Source organism: Lingula anatina, chromosome 1 (genome assembly GCF_051362555.1).
Source record: "Lingula anatina isolate TDL-2025a chromosome 1, LinAna3.0, whole genome shotgun sequence".
NCBI classification, from domain to species: domain Eukaryota; kingdom Metazoa; phylum Brachiopoda; class Lingulata; order Lingulida; family Lingulidae; genus Lingula; species Lingula anatina.
In genome coordinates this window covers 10,947,641-10,968,649 of record NC_141767.1, presented here as the reverse complement: position 1 = coordinate 10,968,649, position 21,009 = coordinate 10,947,641, and the positions used below count along the sequence as shown (strand labels likewise).

The window sequence follows — 21,009 nt, the reverse complement described above, 5'->3', positions numbered from 1 at the left end:
CAGAAAAGCATGGCAATATTAAATGAATAACCATCTAAGCCTAAACTCTCTGCAGCTTCAATATTGTGTTTTGCGATTCACAACTAACGCAATGAGAAAGATTTCAAGCTGAACATATAAGAGTCAAATCGGATTGTTTTGGAACGGAAATAATTAAAAATTTTGGAAAATAACATAAATTGTTTATTTTGCATAGTTTAGAACACCATAGTATTCAGTTCACAGCATATAACTTAAAAGCACCAATCTTGTTACAGCTATAAATAAACAGCTATTTGCAATCCAGACTTTGCATTTAGCGGTGTAAAAATGACTTTATAGTTCTTTCCCCTGAACACTGACATCATTGTTACTCTTAATGGGATATTGTTCCCTAAAAGCTACTACCTTTTCCTCGACTACTTTATTTCTTTCTTCATTCAAAGCTTTTTTGAGTTCCGTTCTCTCTATATCAGGAAGCAAAAAGTGGACAGACGGTGCTGAGTCGTTCTCTTTTGAACGACTGTGAGCGGCGGCCGCGCTCCGCCACCTACGTGCATAAGATGTTGCCACTTGCACTCTGTTTACAACTTGGGCCATTTTTGGCGTAGCAGATTTTACAATGCCCTCTGCGAACCGTGATGGTCTCTTACGGGGCATGACAAAGTCAGCCGAGGTAATGCGTACCTTTTTACGAAGCACCTTTTCTAAATCGTTTATATTCAGATCAGCATATGCGGAACTCCTTGAGCGCGAGCGGGTTGACGCTCGACTCGTGCACCGGGACAAACCAGGGGTAAAAGACACTGCGCCAACACTGCGACTCCTGCTTATAGAACGATCCATAAATGCCACTTTTGGAGTTCCTGGTGGCTTGGGAGTTTTACTTAGTTCTATAAGTTCTTCGTTTTCATCATCAGAGTTAAAAAAATCTTTTTCATAACCAAGCGAAAACCTTGGTTTCGACAAGTTTTTTCGTAAGCGACTTGCCGGTGTGCTTTTAGGACGCATACTGTAATTTGAGGCCTCAGACGATGCGTCACTAACAACACTGTCCCGGCGACATCCCGCTGCAGACTGAACGCGACGAGTCCGCGGTGAAGGAGAACTAAAAGCAAATTCGTCCCTTTCCTCGTCGTCTTCGTCATCCTCTTCTTCCTCGATTTCTTCTTCTTTTGAAAGAGGACGCTGCACTCGGGAGTCGTTGGCTGAAATTGCTTTGCGTTGTTTCCTTGCAAATCGTCTGGAACCTATTCTCTCTCCATATAAAAAACATGACATCGCTTCCTCTTTCTGACCATCGTCCACAAAGTCGGGTGGTAGTCCCTCTGGGCTGTGTCCGCTACAGGCTTGGATATGTTCTAATGCCAAATTGACTAGTCTGATATCATTATTGGTGACCCGAAATGAATGGACCTGCGCTTTTTCTATAAGCTGCATTTTTCCTAGGGCTTTCGTGTATTCGATGTTGTTAATTTTATATGCCCGTTGTAATCTCGTGGAGAGAATGCTTGGTTTTTCCTGTGCTGCTGCAGGCATTTTTGTTATTAAGTGAAATAAAGAAAACCGTTACCTTCGCTAATAAGATCACTAGAATACTATCTGCGCATGCACGGCATTCGTTTGCTAGTATTCAGAATGCACTTTTGTCTACAGCTCTTGTACCGTAACGTTAATAGCCTAATCGTTAACAATAATTCACAACTAAGTGGTCAGTTCATGTATAACCCTGAGGTAGAGATTATCCTTTATAGTAGTTTGTGCCCCTTTGAACTCTTAAAGGAAATCCATATCGCGGGCATTAATACTTAGTACAGCAGCAATAAGTGGTTGTCGAGATCGATTCACTTCCTTCACTAGTCATTAAGTTTCATACACGTACAGCTCAGCTGTGGTAGCTATTCAAGGCATTTATTTAGTGAAAAGCATCCTTGATGACCCATACAGCACGCAAACGATGTCCTAGAACATAATAAAAGATATTCCATTGTTAATTTAAACATAAATGAATCAAAATATTAAATGATATTGATTATTGCTGAATATATGGTTTTCAAACAGACCAGTTCACAAATGCTATATCGTTGAGACAACATCAAATGAATTTGACACAATTCCTATACACTTAGCTTATCTGCAAGATAAAAAAGTCGAAGTCCGAAAGCTTTTATTGGTCTCCCACATCGAACATTTATCTACTGTGGATACACGAACTTCATATTATCTTTCATTTTACCCATATATCCACTATGAATTTGAAGGCCCTATGTGTTTACATTAAACAACAAGAGTAAACAGCTCTCATATAACTAATACATTTATCACACGCAACAAGGCATCTACAACCTATCTATTTGGCTACGATTATTATATTCCTTTTGCCAACTTCAGTTCTCAGACAAAAGGCAGTTCATTTTTTCTAACAATATATAACTACAATAATATATAAATTTTGAATCTATCATAAGTTAGTTATTAACTGTACTGGATGGTTGAAAGGGGAAGAAGGGTACATTTTCTATTTTTGAATGGTTCGTGATAACATTTGAGCTGGCATACAGTAGATTGCAGAGCTACTACATGTACAAGACATACATGTGTATACATCATTCACTTGAATCCAGGGTTTATTAACGACGTTCCTATAGTAACCAGGCAAAAAATGTGAATGTTGCTGAAATATCAACCCGTAGTATTCACGAGCTTATTCAATATTCCCTTCCCTCTTCAATTTAGTAAGAAGTCCCAATACAATAAGGTAGATTAAGCATCCGTAAACCATTCGTACATACACGACACATATAAACTGTCAATCAAAGTAAAGCAAGTCATAAAATACAAGTACTGTTGTTTTTAAGACAAGATTTTTTTACATGTACTAGTAGCAGCGTGACTGGTACTATGGCATATGTGGTACTTGATTTGATTCTATGGTAAATACATTTGTAAGACGAAACAACATTTTAAAAACGAAACGAAACGTACAGTCATACCCAATTTAAAGCATCTAAAAGGGGTGGATACAGAGAGTAATGTGAGAAAAATTACGATGATTTATATGCCACAATTTCTGTAATAATCAACTTTAATGTGAACAGATTACCTTGTTTACTGACCCCGTAAAAATCAACTTGGCTACATGATAAATGCCAAACATGTGAACCAACAGATCCAGTATAATACATTGTTATTGCCACTTACAAGCCGTGTAGAACCTACTGCCAATACTTACCACTGTGCGGGAAATGATCACTTCGCCAGCCTGCTCAAGCTGGGTCTTGAAAGCCCTCAGTCTCATTAGTTGTAATTGTACAGGCCACTTACTGACCGACTGCCGTTCGCTACTCCGTTATTCAAACACAAGAAGCTTCAGAAGTTCCTTGATTCATGTATATAACCGTGATATTTCCCCTGGTTTTCGGCACGATGTGACGTTTCAGGTCTCTACAAAGAAAATAAATAGGCCACAACGCTTTGTTCCAACTGCTGAAAAGCGTCAATAGAGACCTGCCTTAGTTACCGTTGTACGCGGCCATGAATGTCCCGATGAATATGTAAGACCTCTTTATTCAACCGTATTTGCCTTGTTCATTCAACAGCAAATTTGCTTACTGCTTTTATAAACACTGTTAAAACCAATGGTGTTTTAATCGACTTCGATTTCTATACCTCTTGATAAGAAGATTAAGATAATATTAATTTTTATGAAAAGGAAATTCAAATTGAAAGGGGGCACTTAAAATGAGATATATTGTTATTTACATCCACGTCATCTGGGGTGCATGGGTTATCAGTTTATCCAGAATTCTGGTTGGGGAACCAAAGATAAAAAGAAGCAATTATAATCAATCTTTCGCATGCGTACTGCGTTCGTGCAGTAATGAGTTTTGGTTTCTACTTTTTATTGTTTCTTTTAACAAAATTCAAAGACCTTCACTTATATTCTTGCATGACCCTGCTTTCTCCAACACTGAGCCGATTTTATATCACTTTTGTCTAATACTAAATCATGCGGTCAGACTTTTCACCACTCCCGAACTCGTCGGGAGTTCCCCGATTTGAAGACACATTTCCCGTTCTCCCTATTCAGACTAAAATTCTCCCGATCTATCAGTTTCTCTCTTTCCTTTCGTTAGAACGTCACAAAAATGCGTTCTTAGCTTCATTGATGGAGGGTAGTGATTGTAGCAAACGATAAGGAGGAAATGCCAAATACAAAACAACCTCGGATCTTTGTATGAATACCATCTTGGAGACTTTATTTGATAATGTTGTAATGGGACGAAGGAAAGGAACCGAGATTCCATTCGCGTGCATTGTTTGTATCAATGATATTTACATGTACAAGTAGACTTCCTCGGTTAACGTTTAAATGAACACCACCTCACCCAGCTGAGAAAGCAAAACTTCTCCCGAACTTTCTGGCCACGTGCCTGCGTATCCATAATACTTTTGTCTTACAATTCTCTTTATTTTAGTTAAAACACAACATTCACTTTGATACAAATCAAGAGATTTGTGTTGCGTTGTGAGTTCTTAACTCGAAGTGGCTTTCCGAAGCGGGAAGCCTGTGGCCGGTAAAGCTTTTTTTCGTGTGTGTGTGTGTGTGTGTGTGTGTGTGTGTGTCGGGGTGGAGGACGTAGGGCGTGCGAGGGAATCTCCCTCTCTGCCAATTGTCAATATTAACAGGTATGCACAATGTCTATAACACCCCTCCAATGCCCTGCGCGTGGTATGCGTAAGGTATTACAGGATAATTTTCAGCAAAGCGCAGTCACGATCATCAATGCTGAAAGGCATTTAATGTGAAGCCTGTATAACCGTTTCCATTAACAGCGTCTTTTTTGTCTTGTTAATTTTTTTTACCCTAGAATGGTCTATATGATCTTGGGATAACCTGCTTTTAAAAGTTATGCCATTTATTCTTCTGGGCTTAGAACTGGCGGATAGAGAAACCATAGAAAAAGGCATGAGATAAACGCCCTATAACAAGTGATAACAGATTCACTGTGCATGGCAGACGATGTTGGGATGATTAAAAGTTATAGACATTCCTTGCATCGTTCATCGATTCAATCATACATACGCATGCACAGTAGTTGCTTATTACGTCCAATGACAAGATCGTGACAAGAATCCCCTATTTTCAGGCACCTGTCTTAAACTGTTTACAGTAATGTTCCCTCACTTTAATACATACTAGTAGTAACTATAAATACTCGTATCACATAATGAGTTTTAACGCTGCGAGTTTTCTTTCATCGACTCTTCCTTTTGTTGCTCGTTCTCTTTCAACTTCTCTCCAGATTTTGCTCCTCCTCATTAATTCTTCGTATGAAACGTCATATCTTGTTAAAGAATTCGTATGCTTTATCTTGCAGTCCTTGTCATTGAAGGACACAGATCGCGTTACTGTGCTGTAACGTGGTAAAGGTGTCACGGAATCATAGAATTCACGGTCCACGTTTTCCGTGCCCACGGAATCTAAGGAGTCAAGAGAAGTCATGGAATCTGAAAACAAACAAATGATGTGTAAATACGGAGAAAAACAATAAACTGTTAGAGCGTCTTATGGGTTTTGAAACACATTTTAGCAAAAATAAATAAATAAATAAATAAATAAATAAATAAATAAATAAATAAATAAATAAATAAATACATGTACTTATTTCCATACATATATGTACTTATTTCACTTGCAAAGCAAATACATAACATGTTGATCTTAATGTCAAATTCACGCTACTAGTAGAAACAATCCTTTTCAAGAGAATAGCAAAACCTTTGTTCGGACCCAAACTCTTTTTTTAGACATTTTACGTCATGTTGGAGACTCATGCAAATTCTACACAGTCTTTTTTCATCTGAATATTGAATCTGTAGTGTAATAGTAGATGAGTTCACGTTGGATAGGATTTTAATCTTTTTCATTTTTTGAAAAAATCACTTTAGAATTGCAGAAACGTACGTGGATTGTCTTAGCATATTGAAAACAAAGGAAAAAAAAGATGCAGAAATCTATTTTATGATGAAACACAACGACGGAGAAGGCAGGGAACCAGATTAGCAGGTTTTGGCCTGGAGGAATACTGTATAAGATATAAGCGTGTCCTGTTCTCATAACACATGCGCGCCCCCTTCAGTCGGATTTATGGGATTTCCCAGTGACGTAGCTGATAATCAATACGCATACATAGCGTCTTCCTCTTCCTGAATGTAAAAAGTCGTCATAGATTGAGCTATGTAAAAATAATAACCCAAAATGAACAACACTACTCAGGATTATTATGAAATTTTAGGAGTAAAGCCGGATGCCTCTTTGGAGGAAATCAAAAGAGCTTTTCGACAGTTGGCGCTGAAGTTCCACCCAGACAAAAACAAAGGCTGTCAAGATTCAACAAAGACATTTCAGTTAATCGGAGAGGCGTACTCCGTCCTTAAGGACCCTGAGAAGAGAGCGAGATATGACAGAGAAAAGAAATTTACATCGGGAGTGAGCGCCCAGCTGTTTACACCAGAGGATGCGTTCGCCGTGTTTGCAGACTTTCTGTATGGTGGGAATATTCCAGAGTTCTTTCGTGAGGGACTTGAGACCTTTATTACTGTCCACGTTCCGTATGATATAGCGCTCAGTGGAGGGGAGATTGACGCCGGGGTCAATGGTGAGACACATCGAGTGAAAATCGATGGGATCATTGCTGGTAGTTGGACACCCATCATCAGTTTTACAACGAGAGATGGCGAGAAGGTGAATGTCATTTTACAGGTTCAATTTCCTGAAAATTGGCCACCTGAACAGAAACGAAAGTATCAGACTATTTTCTTGTCCACGCAACTCGTAGCCATTCTGGCACCATCAATAGGGACATTCGTCAAGGAGCACCCACTGCTAAGCCTAGGAATAGGGGTGGGGCTCGGATTTTGCGCAGCAGCCTTGGGTTTTGTTGCAGTTATACGTGGTGCAGCAAGACGATGACGTATAGAAACCTGACACAGCTGTCTGTTTGCCACAATAGACACGCCTTCTTCAATAGTCATACCCGGTATTGATATGTATATTCGTAAGCGGGAGACTTAATGCTTAGGCTCCTGTGAGAAAAACTAACACTCTTTGCACGAGTTTATCATCTGCTTATTATACAGGGCACATTCTGCCAAGTTTTGCCAACGATATAGGGTACGCAACATGCCTTGTGTTGAGGCTCCTGTGAGAGAAACAAACATGCTTTGGACGAGTTTATCGTCTGTTTATTAAACACGGTACCTATGCCAAGTTTTGCCTACGATATAGTGGGCCTATAACGCATTGGAAGCTTGCCTATGTATAATCCCGACATTCCGCCAGGAGGCCACTACTTATCTGTTTTTACTTCTCATTATTGATGTATTTTCTTAATGTGTCTTTGAATGAATATGGAGTGTATAATCTCATAACTATTCGCTTTGGATAAAAGATTTGTCATTTAAATACCCTAATTAAAGATTTTTGCGCAATATTGCCAGTTCCCTAGAAGTGTCATTGGAAAGAACATTTTGTATTGTCAACGCACTGTTTAGAAGTATGAAGAAAGGCTTTATAAAAGCTAAACTGCTCTAATCTGCACCAAAATGACAAAGTTATATGCACTGATGCTTCACACTGTACTTGTGTTATTTGTAATTCTATGGGTTTTTAGTACTGTTAATTGTTAATTTTTATATGAAAATCATGAAAATAATTTACCGTCATAAATATAATACGCATCGTCCTCCTCATCGTTTTCTTCGTATTCCGAAAAGCTCCTATGTATCTTCTCTGGTTCACTGTATTTTTTGGTGGGGAAAATTGGCACACCAAGGCGACTGTAGTTTGGGGGCACTCGCATGCTTTCACTCTTGATAATAGGCGACCCACCACGACTTATGCGCCTCCTGGGAAGAGAGCGGTAGTGTGCGATTTGCATGATAGAATCGTGGATCTGAAGAAGTTGACCAAGAATGTCTTCGTCCTGCTGTCGCATTTTTATCTGTGAAAATATAATATAATATAATATAATATAATATAATATAGCTTGAATCGTCATTAGAAAATCTGCTAAATCTGGGAATCAGACAAAAAGACAGACGGGTGGAAGGACAGACATATAAGTAAACTGGAGTGAGCTAAGAAAGGCGGGAACATTTTCAACAGTTTTCTCGTGCCCACTTACATAATACATGGCATGAATCACGTACAAAATATATTAATATTCATTTATTCTGGCAGCATGTACAAATTCATCTGTTTGTACAGGGCATCTTTTTTACGCGGTGTTGATGAATAAACCCATTTCACAGTCTTATTTCTTCTAAGTACAAAAATTGTAAGCTTATATCCCCAACAGTGAAATAAATTTTCATCTAGGCCTCTTATTACGGTAGAAAGAGGAATTATGACATGATATATTTGTTACTGGGGAAATTATGGATTTTATTAGGAATCTTAAGTGTCATTTGTAAGAGCTCGTCATTAATAGTCTGACGTGTAGAAGGGTCAAAATGTGTTTGCTGCCATCTGCTGACTCCTCTGTTCGCAGCATATCTCTTGGCGACCTCTCAAATAAAATCCTCTTCCTCAGATGCCACTGCCATCTTTTAAGATATACTGTACGTAATCACAAAACGATAAACTAAAATTTCTTTCAATTAAAAATATTTCATTTAGATGGTCAGCCGGTGTTAAGGCCAAGTAAATACTTGTGTATGGACACACAGATTGAGTTATACATGTAGGTCGTTGAGGAAGTCTTTAAGTAGATGAACACATCTTTCGATTTCATTTGTTTTTTTACCATCCTTTCATTGTTATCTCCATAATCGTTATGCACAAATTGAAACAAATCGGAGGATGATTAAAATTTGGTAAACAAATTCACCAACCTACACAATATAGATTTTTAGAAAATTAATTCAAAAAGCTTTGAAACATAGGCCTATTTATCATTCTTTTTAATCAAAATATATTGCTCACCAGTTCACTTCTAATCCAGGCTAATTTAAAATCTATCCTCATCTTCGGGTCCTCTAACTCTTCCAGAATCTGCGGAGGTGCACAAGATGACTCCTTCATAATCCCCAAATCTTTAACCTCTTCCCACGGAATATCTGGTATGAGCCCATCATTCTTCATATCAAAATAACTTTCATCATCGTCATGGTCTGAGCCGTTCATGATACTCAAATTTACAAAGAATGATACGAATTTACAATTTTCCCTGCAAACTTGGTTTTTTGAGTGCATGCAAATCCCGAAGTTGTGAAACACGTGTTCCCGAGTAGTTCACTGGGTCTGCTGCGATGTTTATTACTTCTGGGTCGGGAGTATACCGCATAAGCTACTTGCCTCGCCTTTCAAGTTATTTCTTGTCCCATGTGTTTTACAGCCCTGGAATGATGATTAAAACCAATAATGTAAGTATCCCAGCGGTGGCAATGCACTGCAATAATTTTATTTATGCTCTGACGTGGCCGAAGAATAGCAGACAATGAAAATTGAGGAAAATGCTCTCAAACTTGGTAACTCATGCGGAACAGAACACAATGTGTTTGGAGTCTTTTAGATGAAATAACGGCAATAAGCATTTGCATTATCCGGCTAGCTAAATAGTCTGGATTCCATCTACACATGCTGCGGCTTTATATAACCCCTTTCGACATCTGCTAACAGGGCTTTCTATAATCATCTGATAAAAAATCTTTGTTGCTTCATCTTACAAGCATTTCTTCGAAAAAGTATTAATCTCCCTTCCTTAGTAAATAAATAACCTATACCGATGCTGTAGAAAACTTTTAAACAAACAATACCGCTCTCCTACCTACTTAATGCAGTCTTTGAGAGTTTATACTACACAAAATAATTTGACAATTACTACTGCTGCAATTATCTGCAGACAAACTCTTTTCTCTTTTTCCTTGTCAGCCTATTCCTACTAGATCTTAGAAACTTAACTGCTTGATCTTAGTAATTCTTAACTCCACTCCTGTCAAGCGCTTGCAGTGCTTTGAGTATGAAAGATGGATTTCGTTGACAACTTCTGAGGTCAGAATCATCATACACTCCCAGGTTAAACCTATGTATATTAAAATGCACTTACAGCATATTAAAAGGCAAACGCACACCACGGTTTCTGAGCGACAGAACAAAAAATGCTATAAAAACCCTACCTTTTGTGCGGTTAATCAAATTGACATATCTAGTTTATGACTCTTAAAGGAGACTGAAAGGTGAACTTCCATCTAAGAAAAAGAAGTTTTAGACCTTTTCCACGTGAACTGCTGCACCCTGTTTCAGGTGAATAATGACTACAATGTATGATACATCAACGGCGAGGTAAACGTGTCGACTTTCTGCCTGCCCATGTCCGCTTAACTACACGCATTAAGGAGACACTTTAAAACCCACCCAACTTAAGAATGATATAGTATAACAATAATATAATATAGAACTAAAAACGTTAGTAATTCACAGAAGTGGATTATATTATACAAATACGTGAGGTCGCCCATGCCTTGCTTTTTCCTCTTAAAAATAGACTTAAATTTCAGTTCACATGCTAGAGCTATTATTATGAGGCGGAACGGCTATAATGACGCATTCAATTAGACCTGAAAGATATTGACTTAAAGTTTTATACATAAAAAAGGGAAATTTCAACTGCTATTTGCATTTTATTCTACCTTTTGTTGACGCTGCAACCGAAACCATAACAAAAAGTTTATACTCGATGGATGGATTACTATAAAGATGTGAGGGAAAAGTCTAAAGCACACGTAATGCCACAATAAGCTGAGACGACGTATTCCGATCAACTTAGCTCATTCAATCTGGCTTGATACTGACACTTATTAGAAGTGTACAATCTGAGATAGTCGGACGGAATCACTGAACCATATCACGTGCTTTGTGTACCTGATTCGAACTGTTGCAACTCATTCTCCATATTTTTCCATCTTTTGGTCCTTGTTGCAAATATTGGAAATGTAACAACATGCATATTAATGAGAGTGAAGTAAAATAATGAGATTTGCTGATCCCCAATATGTCGGATATGTGATTCTGTAGAAACCCTACCAGGGCACCCTGCCGCATAAATCAACCTATAAATACATAACCATATACATGTAGTATATGGCCTGGTGGGCCAACAACTGAATAAAAGAGCGCTGAATGTAAAGTTAGAACACATAAAAAACTCACATCAGTGATTTGTTTTAAAACAACTCACAATAACATACCAGAAGGCAAATATGAGCGAGTGCGTAGTAGGCGTCATTAGCATTTTGTTTAAAAATCTACAGTAAAATATACCAGGGGTTGACCAGTAACACCTGTTTTAATCTTTAAGTATCTTTTAAAAATCATTTTGCGTGTACATTTAATTACTTTATCTCAGTCTTATCCGTAGCTTAAAGCTGTACGAGTCATAATTACCTGATGGTGTGCGCCGCTCATATTACTTGTAAGTAAAGCGAACAAGTAAATATTAGTCCTCCCCGTGCATTATTTCACGACTGTTTACCGTGTATCAGTGTACCTGAGTGTCTACGCTCCTCAAGTGTACACGGAAATGCACACCCATTAACGATCTCACTTATAATACAAGCAAAACCTAGAATGTACTGAGAGCTTCAAAATGAAAAAAATCTTGAACCTTAACACCTTTATAATACGTACCACAGTTGCAATATTGGACCGCTATTATCTACGTGACACAGACAATATCCACCAAAGTTCTGAGCTACTCACTCCAGATGAGTTCTTTTTTTACGCTGCAGTTCAGCAATGCCGTCATATTTACCTGACATGAATCCACTTACCTAGTGTATATGATGTATGAGTTAACCTCTGTGCTTTGTAGACGTAATAGATTGTAATTCCGCGCATGAAACGCTGGACGATTTTATATAGGTACCAAATCCCACAAAAATGTCTTATAAGACGCTGAGTAAGTCAACTCTAGTACTTGCCACAGACCGGCCAGGATTAATATAGTGTTTGGTTGTGAGTCGCTGTGCTCTTTACTATTCAGGTGAAGTCACTAAACGACCTCGGGTGTCGGATGGCTTGAGAATCTACCTTGTTTTCTTGAAAGATGAGCCGTTTGATTCACTGCCAAGGTTGCATTAAGGTCCGGATGAGTATGGGATGAATACGAACAGAACAGACTCAAAGGAAGAGTATGCCTACCGGTGCATTATAAATGTTTTTCACAAAATTGCACAAAAGTTTTTAACTGTTTCATATGTAATAGCAGAAAACTGGTATGAAGAACGGGGAGGGCAAAAGTTATTTAAGAAAAGCATGAAGGGTGCGAATACTTTCACAGATATATATTCAAACTATGTCTTCTTTTACCATTTTTAGCTCGATAAGGCAATACATTTATGGACGGACATTCACCTGAAGACAACTTGCTGTGTATGTTATAAGGTTTGACATACAACCAAATAAAGTTCAATGTTTGTAAAATTCCAAGCCAATAATTATAACTTGACCATATATTAAAAGAAGTGTAGTCTAGCATATTCATTCAAAGCATGGTGGGTACATGTAATCACTGTTAACTCTACATTTTGAAGTTCAAGTTTCCCGGTGTTACACACAATTATTTATGGAAATGCCCCTTTTAGATATCTTATAAAGCCAGTGAACATTAAAAAAGCCGTTAGGTCGTGATAGTTATTAGAGCGATTTACTTTCCCGCACCGCACTCAAATTTTTGTCCATTAACCAGAATAAAAACCTAAACGATTTATATTTTAGAACTTTTAAATGTCATTTCAAGAGAAGGGAAATCAGATTGTTGAAGATTGCTTTGTCTCACAATTAATTACATGAATTTTTATTCATCAACAGATGTCACACAGAATTTAAAAATTTTAAGAACGTATAACATTAGGGCCTACTACGTTTTTTTTTTATTTTATTTATTTATGTTTTTTTAGTTATCATTATCAGTATTATGAATACTTCTTTTGAAAAGTTTTCGAAATGCATTTTTGCTGTTTTTTTTGTTTGTTAGTGCCAATATAGACTGCCAGTGCCAGATATGACAGAGAAATTGCAAGTCCACAACTAGACTATTTAGCCATGTGTGGACACATACAGTACATGTAAGCACCAGTAGCTCACAGAAAGTCTTCCTCGGATTGAGAAACTACAAATATTATTAGTTTAAACATGGTAAAACAAATGGGGGCAGGGAGTGTGTAAAGGACCTTGAAGACTACTAATACACATTTTTCTGAAGTGAAAAAGAGGGTGTTTTTACTTAAAAGGGCAAAGGACTATAGGTTGTAACCATAGCGGCAAACCGAGGTGCAATCTGTCGCCGAAGCGATGTCATTATCATGTCTCACCTGCCGCAATTGAGAATTTGTTCTGTTGGTGTTATTTATTGTGCAGTACCAAGACGATACTTTTACACGATACTTTTGCATCAAAATATTTTATTGATAATATTCTCTGGTTGCTTTCATATTCAAAATGGAATAAACAACAGTGCTGGTTTAAATTATTACCTTATGCTTAAGCAGCGCACGGGTCACAACAATGCGTCTAGGTGTCAAGTTTCACAAACAAGCTTGAATAAGTCTACTGTGAAGGTTGGTATAATAGCGACCATTATACTTTTGACAAAGGTTGTGGGGCCTATAAACTGTAACCTACCCTAACAAACAAAAACACACATAATCGAGACCGTGGAATGCATTTAAGGGTGAACTTAGTCTTAGGTTTTTAATAAAACCATGGCGTCTTCCCAACAACGAAGTACGGCGTACGTGTAACATACTTTGAGCGGTGCATGCTTATTTCACGTGTGCTAGAAAGCTAATGACCTCTACAAACGACCTGTTGACTGAGATTTCTCACTGTCTTGGATAGTTTACGCTGGCAACAAAATGGCGGATGTTGCCGCAACAGGGGATGAGGAGCCCAAGGATCATTCTACTTCGGAAATTATAGAGGAAAGCACCGACTACACTAATTCTGCGGGTAATGATGCAGATAAAGTCCAAGAAAATGAGATCCCAAGTCAAGAGAACCACGATGCTAACATAATCAGTAAGGGGGAGAGTGGTGAAAGTACCGGTGGCGATAAGTTCCAAGTCAATTTTTCATTGAGTATAGACTCACAACTTCTTCAAATTCAAGACTTCATGGTAAAGCATCACCAAGAAGTTGCCTCAGCACCACTGAAAGACTACAGCAAGCTGGAGGAGCTGAAGCAGTGGTTATCAGAGGCCGTCAAAGTCTACCAGAACTGTGTTAATCATGCTAAGGAGTTGTCCTCGAAAATCGGAGAAGTGAGAAGTATAGTCAGCAATTTCAGGACAAGCATTAGCGGAAAAATAGAACACGAAGGTCTAAAGAGCTGGTTATCAAAAGAGGCTGGATCGCAAGGTTTGTTTATGCCAACGGTGTTTCTGTTCTAAAAGCTGTATACTCGACAAGACAAATGCAGTGTATAACGATAGGGCCTACTCATAGTTTTTCAGTTACATATGTCAGTGGGTCATTCATTAACATATGGAAGTAATGTTCCTTTTTTATTTGTTTTCTTTGAATATTTCAAAACCATTAGTATTATTTTCTTATCCCTTTATCTTTTACCTTTCAAATCTGTTACGTCTCCGAACTGTCATTTAGGTATTTCCTTTTGTTTGTACAGGTTGTGAAAGTAAGAGCAAGCACAGACTGATGCTCTAATCGTTCGGTGAAAATTAGGCAATATCAGTCTTCTGTGTACAGATTGCTGATACTCAAAGACATCGGCAGAATAAATGCGCCTAAAACAAATTAATCTCGGTAGCCTTATCAGCAACATTCATTTATCATGTTGACCTAACGTAAGTTGATTTAACTAACCTTATTCAAGCAACAGATACATCAGTGAACATATGTCTCAAATGAAACTATCTGTCCTTTATATTTGTAGATTGCAATGAAATTGCCGAAGAAAAATCGGTTTTATCATGGGCTGCATCTGTAAAGTCCGACATAGCAAAGGTTGCAGTAGAGTTGGCTGAAGCAAACGAATTAGCCGGTCAAGCAGCAAGTGAAGCAGCAGATGCAGCGATTGCAGCCGATACTGCCTTGAAAGAAGCGAAGAATGCCGCCAAAGCTGCAGCAGAGGCCGCAAAAGCCGCAGAAGAAAAAGCGCGAGCAGATGAAGAAGCACGCATCCGAGAAGAGGAAAAAAGGAAGAAAAAAGAAGAGGAAGAAAGAAAGAAAAGGGAAGAAGAGGAAAAGAAACGCAAAGAACTAGAAAGCATAAAAGGCACCCCTGAAGAAATCGAACGCCAAAAGGAGGAGGAAGAAAGAAAAAGACAAGAGGCTGAAAGAAGAGACCCAAACAACTGGCCACTTTTCACGTAACTCCTAGACAGAATTATTTTATCATATTATTTTAAACCACACTACTTCGCTTAAACTAATAAAATAATGATATAAAGCAACTTTTTGTACAAAAAAGGCTAACACTAGCATATATAAGCTTCTCTAATGTGTAAAATGAATTATAAATAGTATTTAGTTTATTCTTAATGCAGTAACATGGTGTATACTAATTAGACGTACTTCAGTCAACGACTTAGGTGACAGACATTAGCCGGCATATCTTCCTGTGTACAATTATAGAGATATGTCACCGTTAAACACTCAAGTTGCGGCCTATTTTCACTAGGAGAAGAATTCACTAAGGAAAGAATACTTACCTTGCATTTTTTTAGCTATCGGTATAATGAAGAGCAAATCGATTTTGATCTTGGTATCATGGCTGTGGTTCGCTCAATGCCCTGGACCATGGATCCGGATGATGAAGAGAGTCTGCAATGTAAAAAACTAAACCAACTCGACTCTACTCTCACAATTGCGGAAAACGAGGAGCTAGTCAGCAACATTGTGGAAATCGTCCCATCCAGTGAGAAAGTAGTTTTCAAGGTAATTCCTTTTAGTTTTGCTAATTGATCCTGATCAAAGACTAATAGATATGATACGCGTTGGAATAATTTTGTACTAGGCATTTCGATAAGGATAAATTTATATTTGCAATATGACCCTTACCCCTGAAAGTTTCTCTTTCCAGTTTGAGGAGCCTTTGGCTGTTGCAATTCCACACTGCGCACAAAAAGTTTCCAGTCGAGAACTTGCTGTTAAATACTTGGAGACAGGGAAGGATAAGTGGAGGGAGTTACCGTCGCAGGAGATCATTCTTCAGGATTTACGGGTATTGTATCTTTCCTACTACTAAAATTATATGTGTCTTTTCAACTACAAACATTAATATGATTTTGCAGTTTGCAGTCCTTCATTTAACATTTTATTTCATTTGAAATACTATTTAATAAGGAAATTTACTTATGAAGAGTTTAGAATTCTTGACCCCTAGCCTCCTCGACCCCTCTCTTGTGACTGAAGTCACATAAGAAAAACAGTTTTCCTATAATATGCCTAGTATTGGTTTATGCTAATTAACATTTTTTCTAGGAAGCAAAATTTGTCCAGTGTCGTCTGAAGACATTCGGCCAGTTTGCAGTGGTGACAAGGTTAAAGCTAGATCGACTAGTGCCCAATAAGAAAGACGGCAAGATGTCGTCAACCGTTGATCAGCGCCTAGTGCTGCACTGCAGACCTGGGACTGTACCTTCAACTGCTACCTTCGGGCTGCAAGTAAGAACAGAAAATAAAATGCAAAAATGGGTGCATTAGTGTAAACCACGCTTAGATGAATTTCAACACGGCCTGTTATAATAAACATAGTTTTTTTTTCGTTCCTTTTTGTCTGTTTTTGAGACACTTTCATGTGCTTTAGGGCAAAATTGTTTAATAATAAAAGCTGGCTATTCAAATATTTCAGTTTGGTAAAAATCATTTTGAAATGATTAATTCATGTAAATGATAATTTGAACATGAACGTTCGTGGATAATTAGCAAATGCGAGAGATATCCAACCTTTAAAATAAATAAATAAATAAATAAATAAATATGAATATTGCAGGTACAACCGGTTGACTCATTCGCGATTTCTGAGCTAAAAGTACGCTTATCCGAGGATTGCGGCCCCTTGCTTACCTGTAGCCCTATCGTACGCTTCCAATGTAGCACGTCCAAGTTCAAGAAACCCATACAGGTGACCATACCATGCCCTCCCAACCCTAAGGCGAAGCGACCGCAGACTGCACGACCCAAAGAGAAGGAGGGAAAGTCCACGCGACCGTCCTCGGCTTTCTCGCTTGGTTTAAAACAAAAGGCTGAAGGTAACGTACTTGTCTAATGATTTTTTTATTAAAAGTTTAAAAAATGACAAACGAAAAACGCCCAAGTGCCATGTTTCGGATTGATTACGTTGTGAATGGATAGAAGTGTTTATTACAAGGTTATGCTTTATTTGTACGGTCTTGTAGTCTGCCAGTGCCAACATAAAAAGCTGAGTATAAACAGGCACGTGCAAAGTTCTGTGGCGAACTCTATGTAAGTCGAACAATCTTGGATATTATTGGACATTATGATCATGATGCGAGCCTCTGACAACGTCTGTGTAATATACCGATATAAACTTATACATATATTTTTTGCTGGAGCACGTATTTGTGTGAATTGTACATAATGCCAACTGAAGTCAGACGATTTTATTTTTTTATCTTGTTTTCATTCACCTTGGCTTTTTTTTTTTATCATTTTAGATGATGACTTAGAAGATACTGTGTTCTTGCTGACAAGAACAGAAGGCGACGAGGGGTGGATTGTAATGGCGGACATAGACATAAGTCAATCGAAGAAAAAAGACGCAGTCATATTTGAAATTACGAAACCATATGATAGGTACTAAATTGGGAAAAAAGAAGACTTTTTTTTTCCAAAGTCATCAGCGTCATTCGCTACAAGGGCCAAAACTAAAGCTTTTGTTGATTCCGTTCCATCATATTCATCTAACTGTATGGTATTTACAGCAGAAGAATAGGGTAGATTCTAAAATTGAGATTCCTAAAGACCATAATCTTTCAGGGAGAAAAATCTTGTCAAAAACATTTAGTAAGTGTTATAGCATTCTTGGCCATTCACGGTTACAATTTTAATATTTTTCCAAAACAAATTCGGTTGTTCTTTGAATAAGCTTCTATTGTAATTTTGAGTTCAAACCTCAACTGATGAAATTCTTTGTTGGATCACTTATTATATATCTGTTTCAGGTTCATGGCACTAAGGCTGAAGCATGGAGCTGGTGGAATGAAAGCACAAAAGCTTGCAAATCTAATAGAAACGGCCCTTCAGAAACGAACGGTAAGAGCAGTTCTGCGTCAAAAATCTGACGATCCGTCCGACGTTAGTCTTCAATGTCTTGCCGCTAACAAAATAGACAAAGCTCTTCGTAAGATGACCGAAGAAGGTTTTGACGATGGTCCACCTGCGAGTAAAGATCTAGTACTTACCGAGGGACAAGAACTGTTTTTGCGTTTCCGTGGAAACATTCAATGCGAGGACGAAGAGGAAATTCTCAATTTTTGCTTTAACTCACAGTTAAAGAGCGGCGTCAATATATACGTGACGGAAATAGATAAATTTGCTCAGAAGAGTCTAGACTGTTATCGTGGCTTCGTCCAAGTGTACACCAAAGGCATGATAAAACAGATTATAAAGAAAGAGAACGAAGACAGAGACGCAGTTGGCGGAAAGAGTGGTCCAAAAGAGGAAGTGACGTGGGTGATGGGGGATATTCTACTTTGTGAACTGCTGGTCAGTTTACCTAAGGTAAGGTATGGTAATACACGCGTCTCTGTGTTTACACATTTTTTCAGACCTTGACATATAAAAACACATTTCATAGTTTTTTTTTTGCAGTACATTCAATTCCGTTTCAATTTTTTTTTCAGTTGGTAGGATGTAAATAACTTTTCATGTTTATTCTCATAACTTACTTATCAACATAGTGCCACTTTGATTAAATTTGCTCTCTCTTGACAGCATACTGTTGAACTTAACTGTTCTCTTTATACAGCCTGAGCCAGAAGCTCCTAAACCTTTGGTCCAAAAAGCACCTGTCACATTTATTCCTGATGGTGAGTAAAGGCATCAAATAAGTATGTCAAATAGCATGACCTCATTTTATTCTCACTATTATTACGCCATCAGTGACTTTAACAAGTTTTTTCCGATAAGATATAATATGGAGAAGTGCATGTAAGATTGTTATGAGAGGAGAAATATATTATTTCCCTTTATAGGTCCGGTCGATGAAAGTGTTCTTCGTAATATTGCGACTGATCTTGGTGATGAATGGAAGAAGGTTGCACATATTTTGAATATTCGAAAAAGTCGCGTACAGGCTATCCTGCGGAATAATGTCAACAGCGACAACGAAGTGGCTATATACGATATGCTGATTACTTGGGCAAAGAAAGTGCCAAGATCAATGGACAAGGTATGTGGTATTTTGAAGATATCTTATGTTCAGAACATACATGTATAGGCTGGAGGAAACGAGGTATTTGCGATGAGAGTGATATGAGGGTGAACTTTTGTTCAAAATATTGATAGCTTATATGAAGAAAATGTGCCAACCTGATCCTACCGTGTATCAACTGTTTTCGTTTTTGCAACTTTTGCCGATAGGTAGAGCTGCTGGGAAAAGCGCTGACATCGGCGGGTCGCCCTGATCTTGCATATATTGTGTATGAACATGATGATGAATACAGGCAGAAAAGAGCCGAGGACATAAAAGGTACGCATTATTATGTATGTGTGATGGTTTGAAAATACGTCTACCTGAATGCATTATTAACCAAATGAACTGTGTGTACCTCAGTATTTGTGCATTTTTGTCTTCTTATTTCAGATAACATATTACGCAAAGCCTTCATTAAAATCTGCCAGGACAGCCAAGTCCATGCAAACTATGTTAAACTGTCCCGTCAGCTCAAAGTGACAGACGAACAGTTGAAGAATATTGAAGGAGAGTATGATGGCATGCGGGAAAAAATCTTCCAAATCCTCGTGAAATGGAGGGAAAATCTTGGACCACGTGCTGAGCTCCTTCTTCTTGTGAAAGCGCTTAGGAGAATAAGATTGCTTGAGTTATCAGGTAAAAAAATCTTTAGTGTTAATATGATAATTTAGCTAGTGTAGGATTTACTTTCTTCTAGGACCATTGAATTAATTGGGTCTTAGCCTTCATTAGTTTAAAGAAAAAAATACATGTACGACAGAAATATTTATTAGGTTGTTCAAAAACTAACTAGATTTTAGCGAGTTTTTATAAAGAATATACTTTCTCACATTTCAGAGCAAGTGCAGCTTGTTGGCTAGAAATGACATTTTAGCAACTAATCCGATATTGTTGCTCTGGATGCATTATATTCCTCCTTTTGTTTAGATGAAGTTACGTGTTCCAGTAACTACTTTAATGTTTTCTGGATCTAAGCATTATGAGTAATGTCGTAACATTATCACAGATTAAGCTGTTATATTATTTTCATATCGTTCTGTTCTGTTCTAAAAGTATTTCTAAATATTTAAATGTTCTAAAAGTATTATTAAAATAGATTTACGCATTACTTGTTTTACATTGTGCCGTAATGGACTAGATAAGTGTCCAGTGCTTGTTCTTTTAAAAGTGAAACCTCTTTTTTACGTTGAATTTCTCCAAGGTGTAATTTCGTTTTGTTTGTTGCTTTTATGTAAAAGTGTCACGTCCTTGCAGTAAACCGCTGCTTTAATCATAGTAGGCCTACTTTACTCCAGAATAAAAGTCTGTTATTTTTATTCTTTCATCTTTTTTATTTTAAATAATGATAATAATGATAATTTATAATATTGATTCTTCTTATTATTATACTAAAAACATAGTTGTTAAATATACACGTGTAAATGAAAAGGCCATACATCATATAACCAAAAGTAAATAAATAAAATATACACTCAAATGAAAAAAAAAAACAGTGTTCCGGTACCGGGAATCGAACCCGGGCCGCCTGGGTGAAAACCAGGAATCCTAACCACTAGACCATACCGGA

The 21,009-nt window shown here is 37.7% G+C and overlaps 4 protein-coding genes and 1 non-coding gene across 10 annotated transcripts; 2 read left to right on the top strand and 3 right to left on the bottom strand.

Annotated features, from left to right (window-relative positions):
* Nucleotides 1–169: 169 nt before the first annotated feature.
* On the bottom strand, nucleotides 170–3,587 carry LOC106153643 (uncharacterized). Of its 2 annotated transcripts, none has more exons than XM_013527643.2 (2): nucleotides 3,212–3,587; nucleotides 170–1,941 (listed from the first exon to the last, which is right to left on the bottom strand). In XM_013527643.2, exon 2 carries the CDS (start codon nucleotides 1,516–1,518, stop codon nucleotides 316–318), a length of 1,203 nt encoding a protein of 400 aa, XP_013383097.2. In that variant the 5' UTR covers nucleotides 1,519–1,941; nucleotides 3,212–3,587; the 3' UTR covers nucleotides 170–315. The 2 variants fall into 2 exon arrangements, with proteins under 2 accessions (XP_013383097.2, XP_086856122.1); XM_086999996.1 differs by lacking the exon at nucleotides 3,212–3,587 and adding an exon at nucleotides 3,083–3,205.
* Nucleotides 3,588–4,579: 992 nt separating this feature from the next.
* On the bottom strand, nucleotides 4,580–12,027 carry LOC106153747 (uncharacterized). Of its 5 annotated transcripts, none has more exons than XM_013527837.2 (4): nucleotides 11,815–12,027; nucleotides 8,969–9,382; nucleotides 7,703–7,985; nucleotides 4,580–5,490 (listed from the first exon to the last, which is right to left on the bottom strand). In XM_013527837.2, exons 2-4 carry the CDS (start codon nucleotides 9,236–9,238, stop codon nucleotides 5,204–5,206), a joined length of 840 nt encoding a protein of 279 aa, XP_013383291.2. In that variant the 5' UTR covers nucleotides 9,239–9,382; nucleotides 11,815–12,027; the 3' UTR covers nucleotides 4,580–5,203. The 5 variants fall into 5 exon arrangements, with proteins under 5 accessions (XP_013383291.2, XP_013383290.2, XP_013383292.2 ...); XM_013527836.2 differs by lacking the exon at nucleotides 11,815–12,027 and adding an exon at nucleotides 11,672–11,808; XM_013527838.3 differs by lacking the exon at nucleotides 11,815–12,027 and adding an exon at nucleotides 11,429–11,576.
* LOC106153748 (uncharacterized) lies at nucleotides 6,137–7,727 on the top strand. Its single transcript, XM_013527841.2, has one exon. The coding sequence runs from the start codon at nucleotides 6,242–6,244 to the stop codon at nucleotides 6,953–6,955; it is 714 nt and encodes a 237-aa protein (XP_013383295.2). The 5' UTR covers nucleotides 6,137–6,241; the 3' UTR covers nucleotides 6,956–7,727.
* Nucleotides 12,028–13,584: 1,557 nt separating the features above from the next.
* Nucleotides 13,585–20,758, top strand: LOC106153746 (death domain-containing protein 1). The gene is made up of 13 exons (XM_013527835.2): nucleotides 13,585–14,401; nucleotides 14,937–15,372; nucleotides 15,730–15,940; nucleotides 16,086–16,226; nucleotides 16,487–16,669; nucleotides 16,998–17,256; nucleotides 17,683–17,821; nucleotides 18,190–18,748; nucleotides 18,996–19,056; nucleotides 19,222–19,418; nucleotides 19,610–19,718; nucleotides 19,833–20,078; nucleotides 20,280–20,758. Exons 1-13 carry the CDS (start codon nucleotides 13,900–13,902, stop codon nucleotides 20,300–20,302), a joined length of 3,066 nt encoding a protein of 1,021 aa, XP_013383289.2. The 5' UTR covers nucleotides 13,585–13,899; the 3' UTR covers nucleotides 20,303–20,758.
* A 179-nt stretch (nucleotides 20,759–20,937) lies between these two features.
* Trnae-uuc (transfer RNA glutamic acid (anticodon UUC)) lies at nucleotides 20,938–21,009 on the bottom strand. The gene has a single exon. It is a non-coding gene; the product is annotated as a tRNA-Glu (tRNA).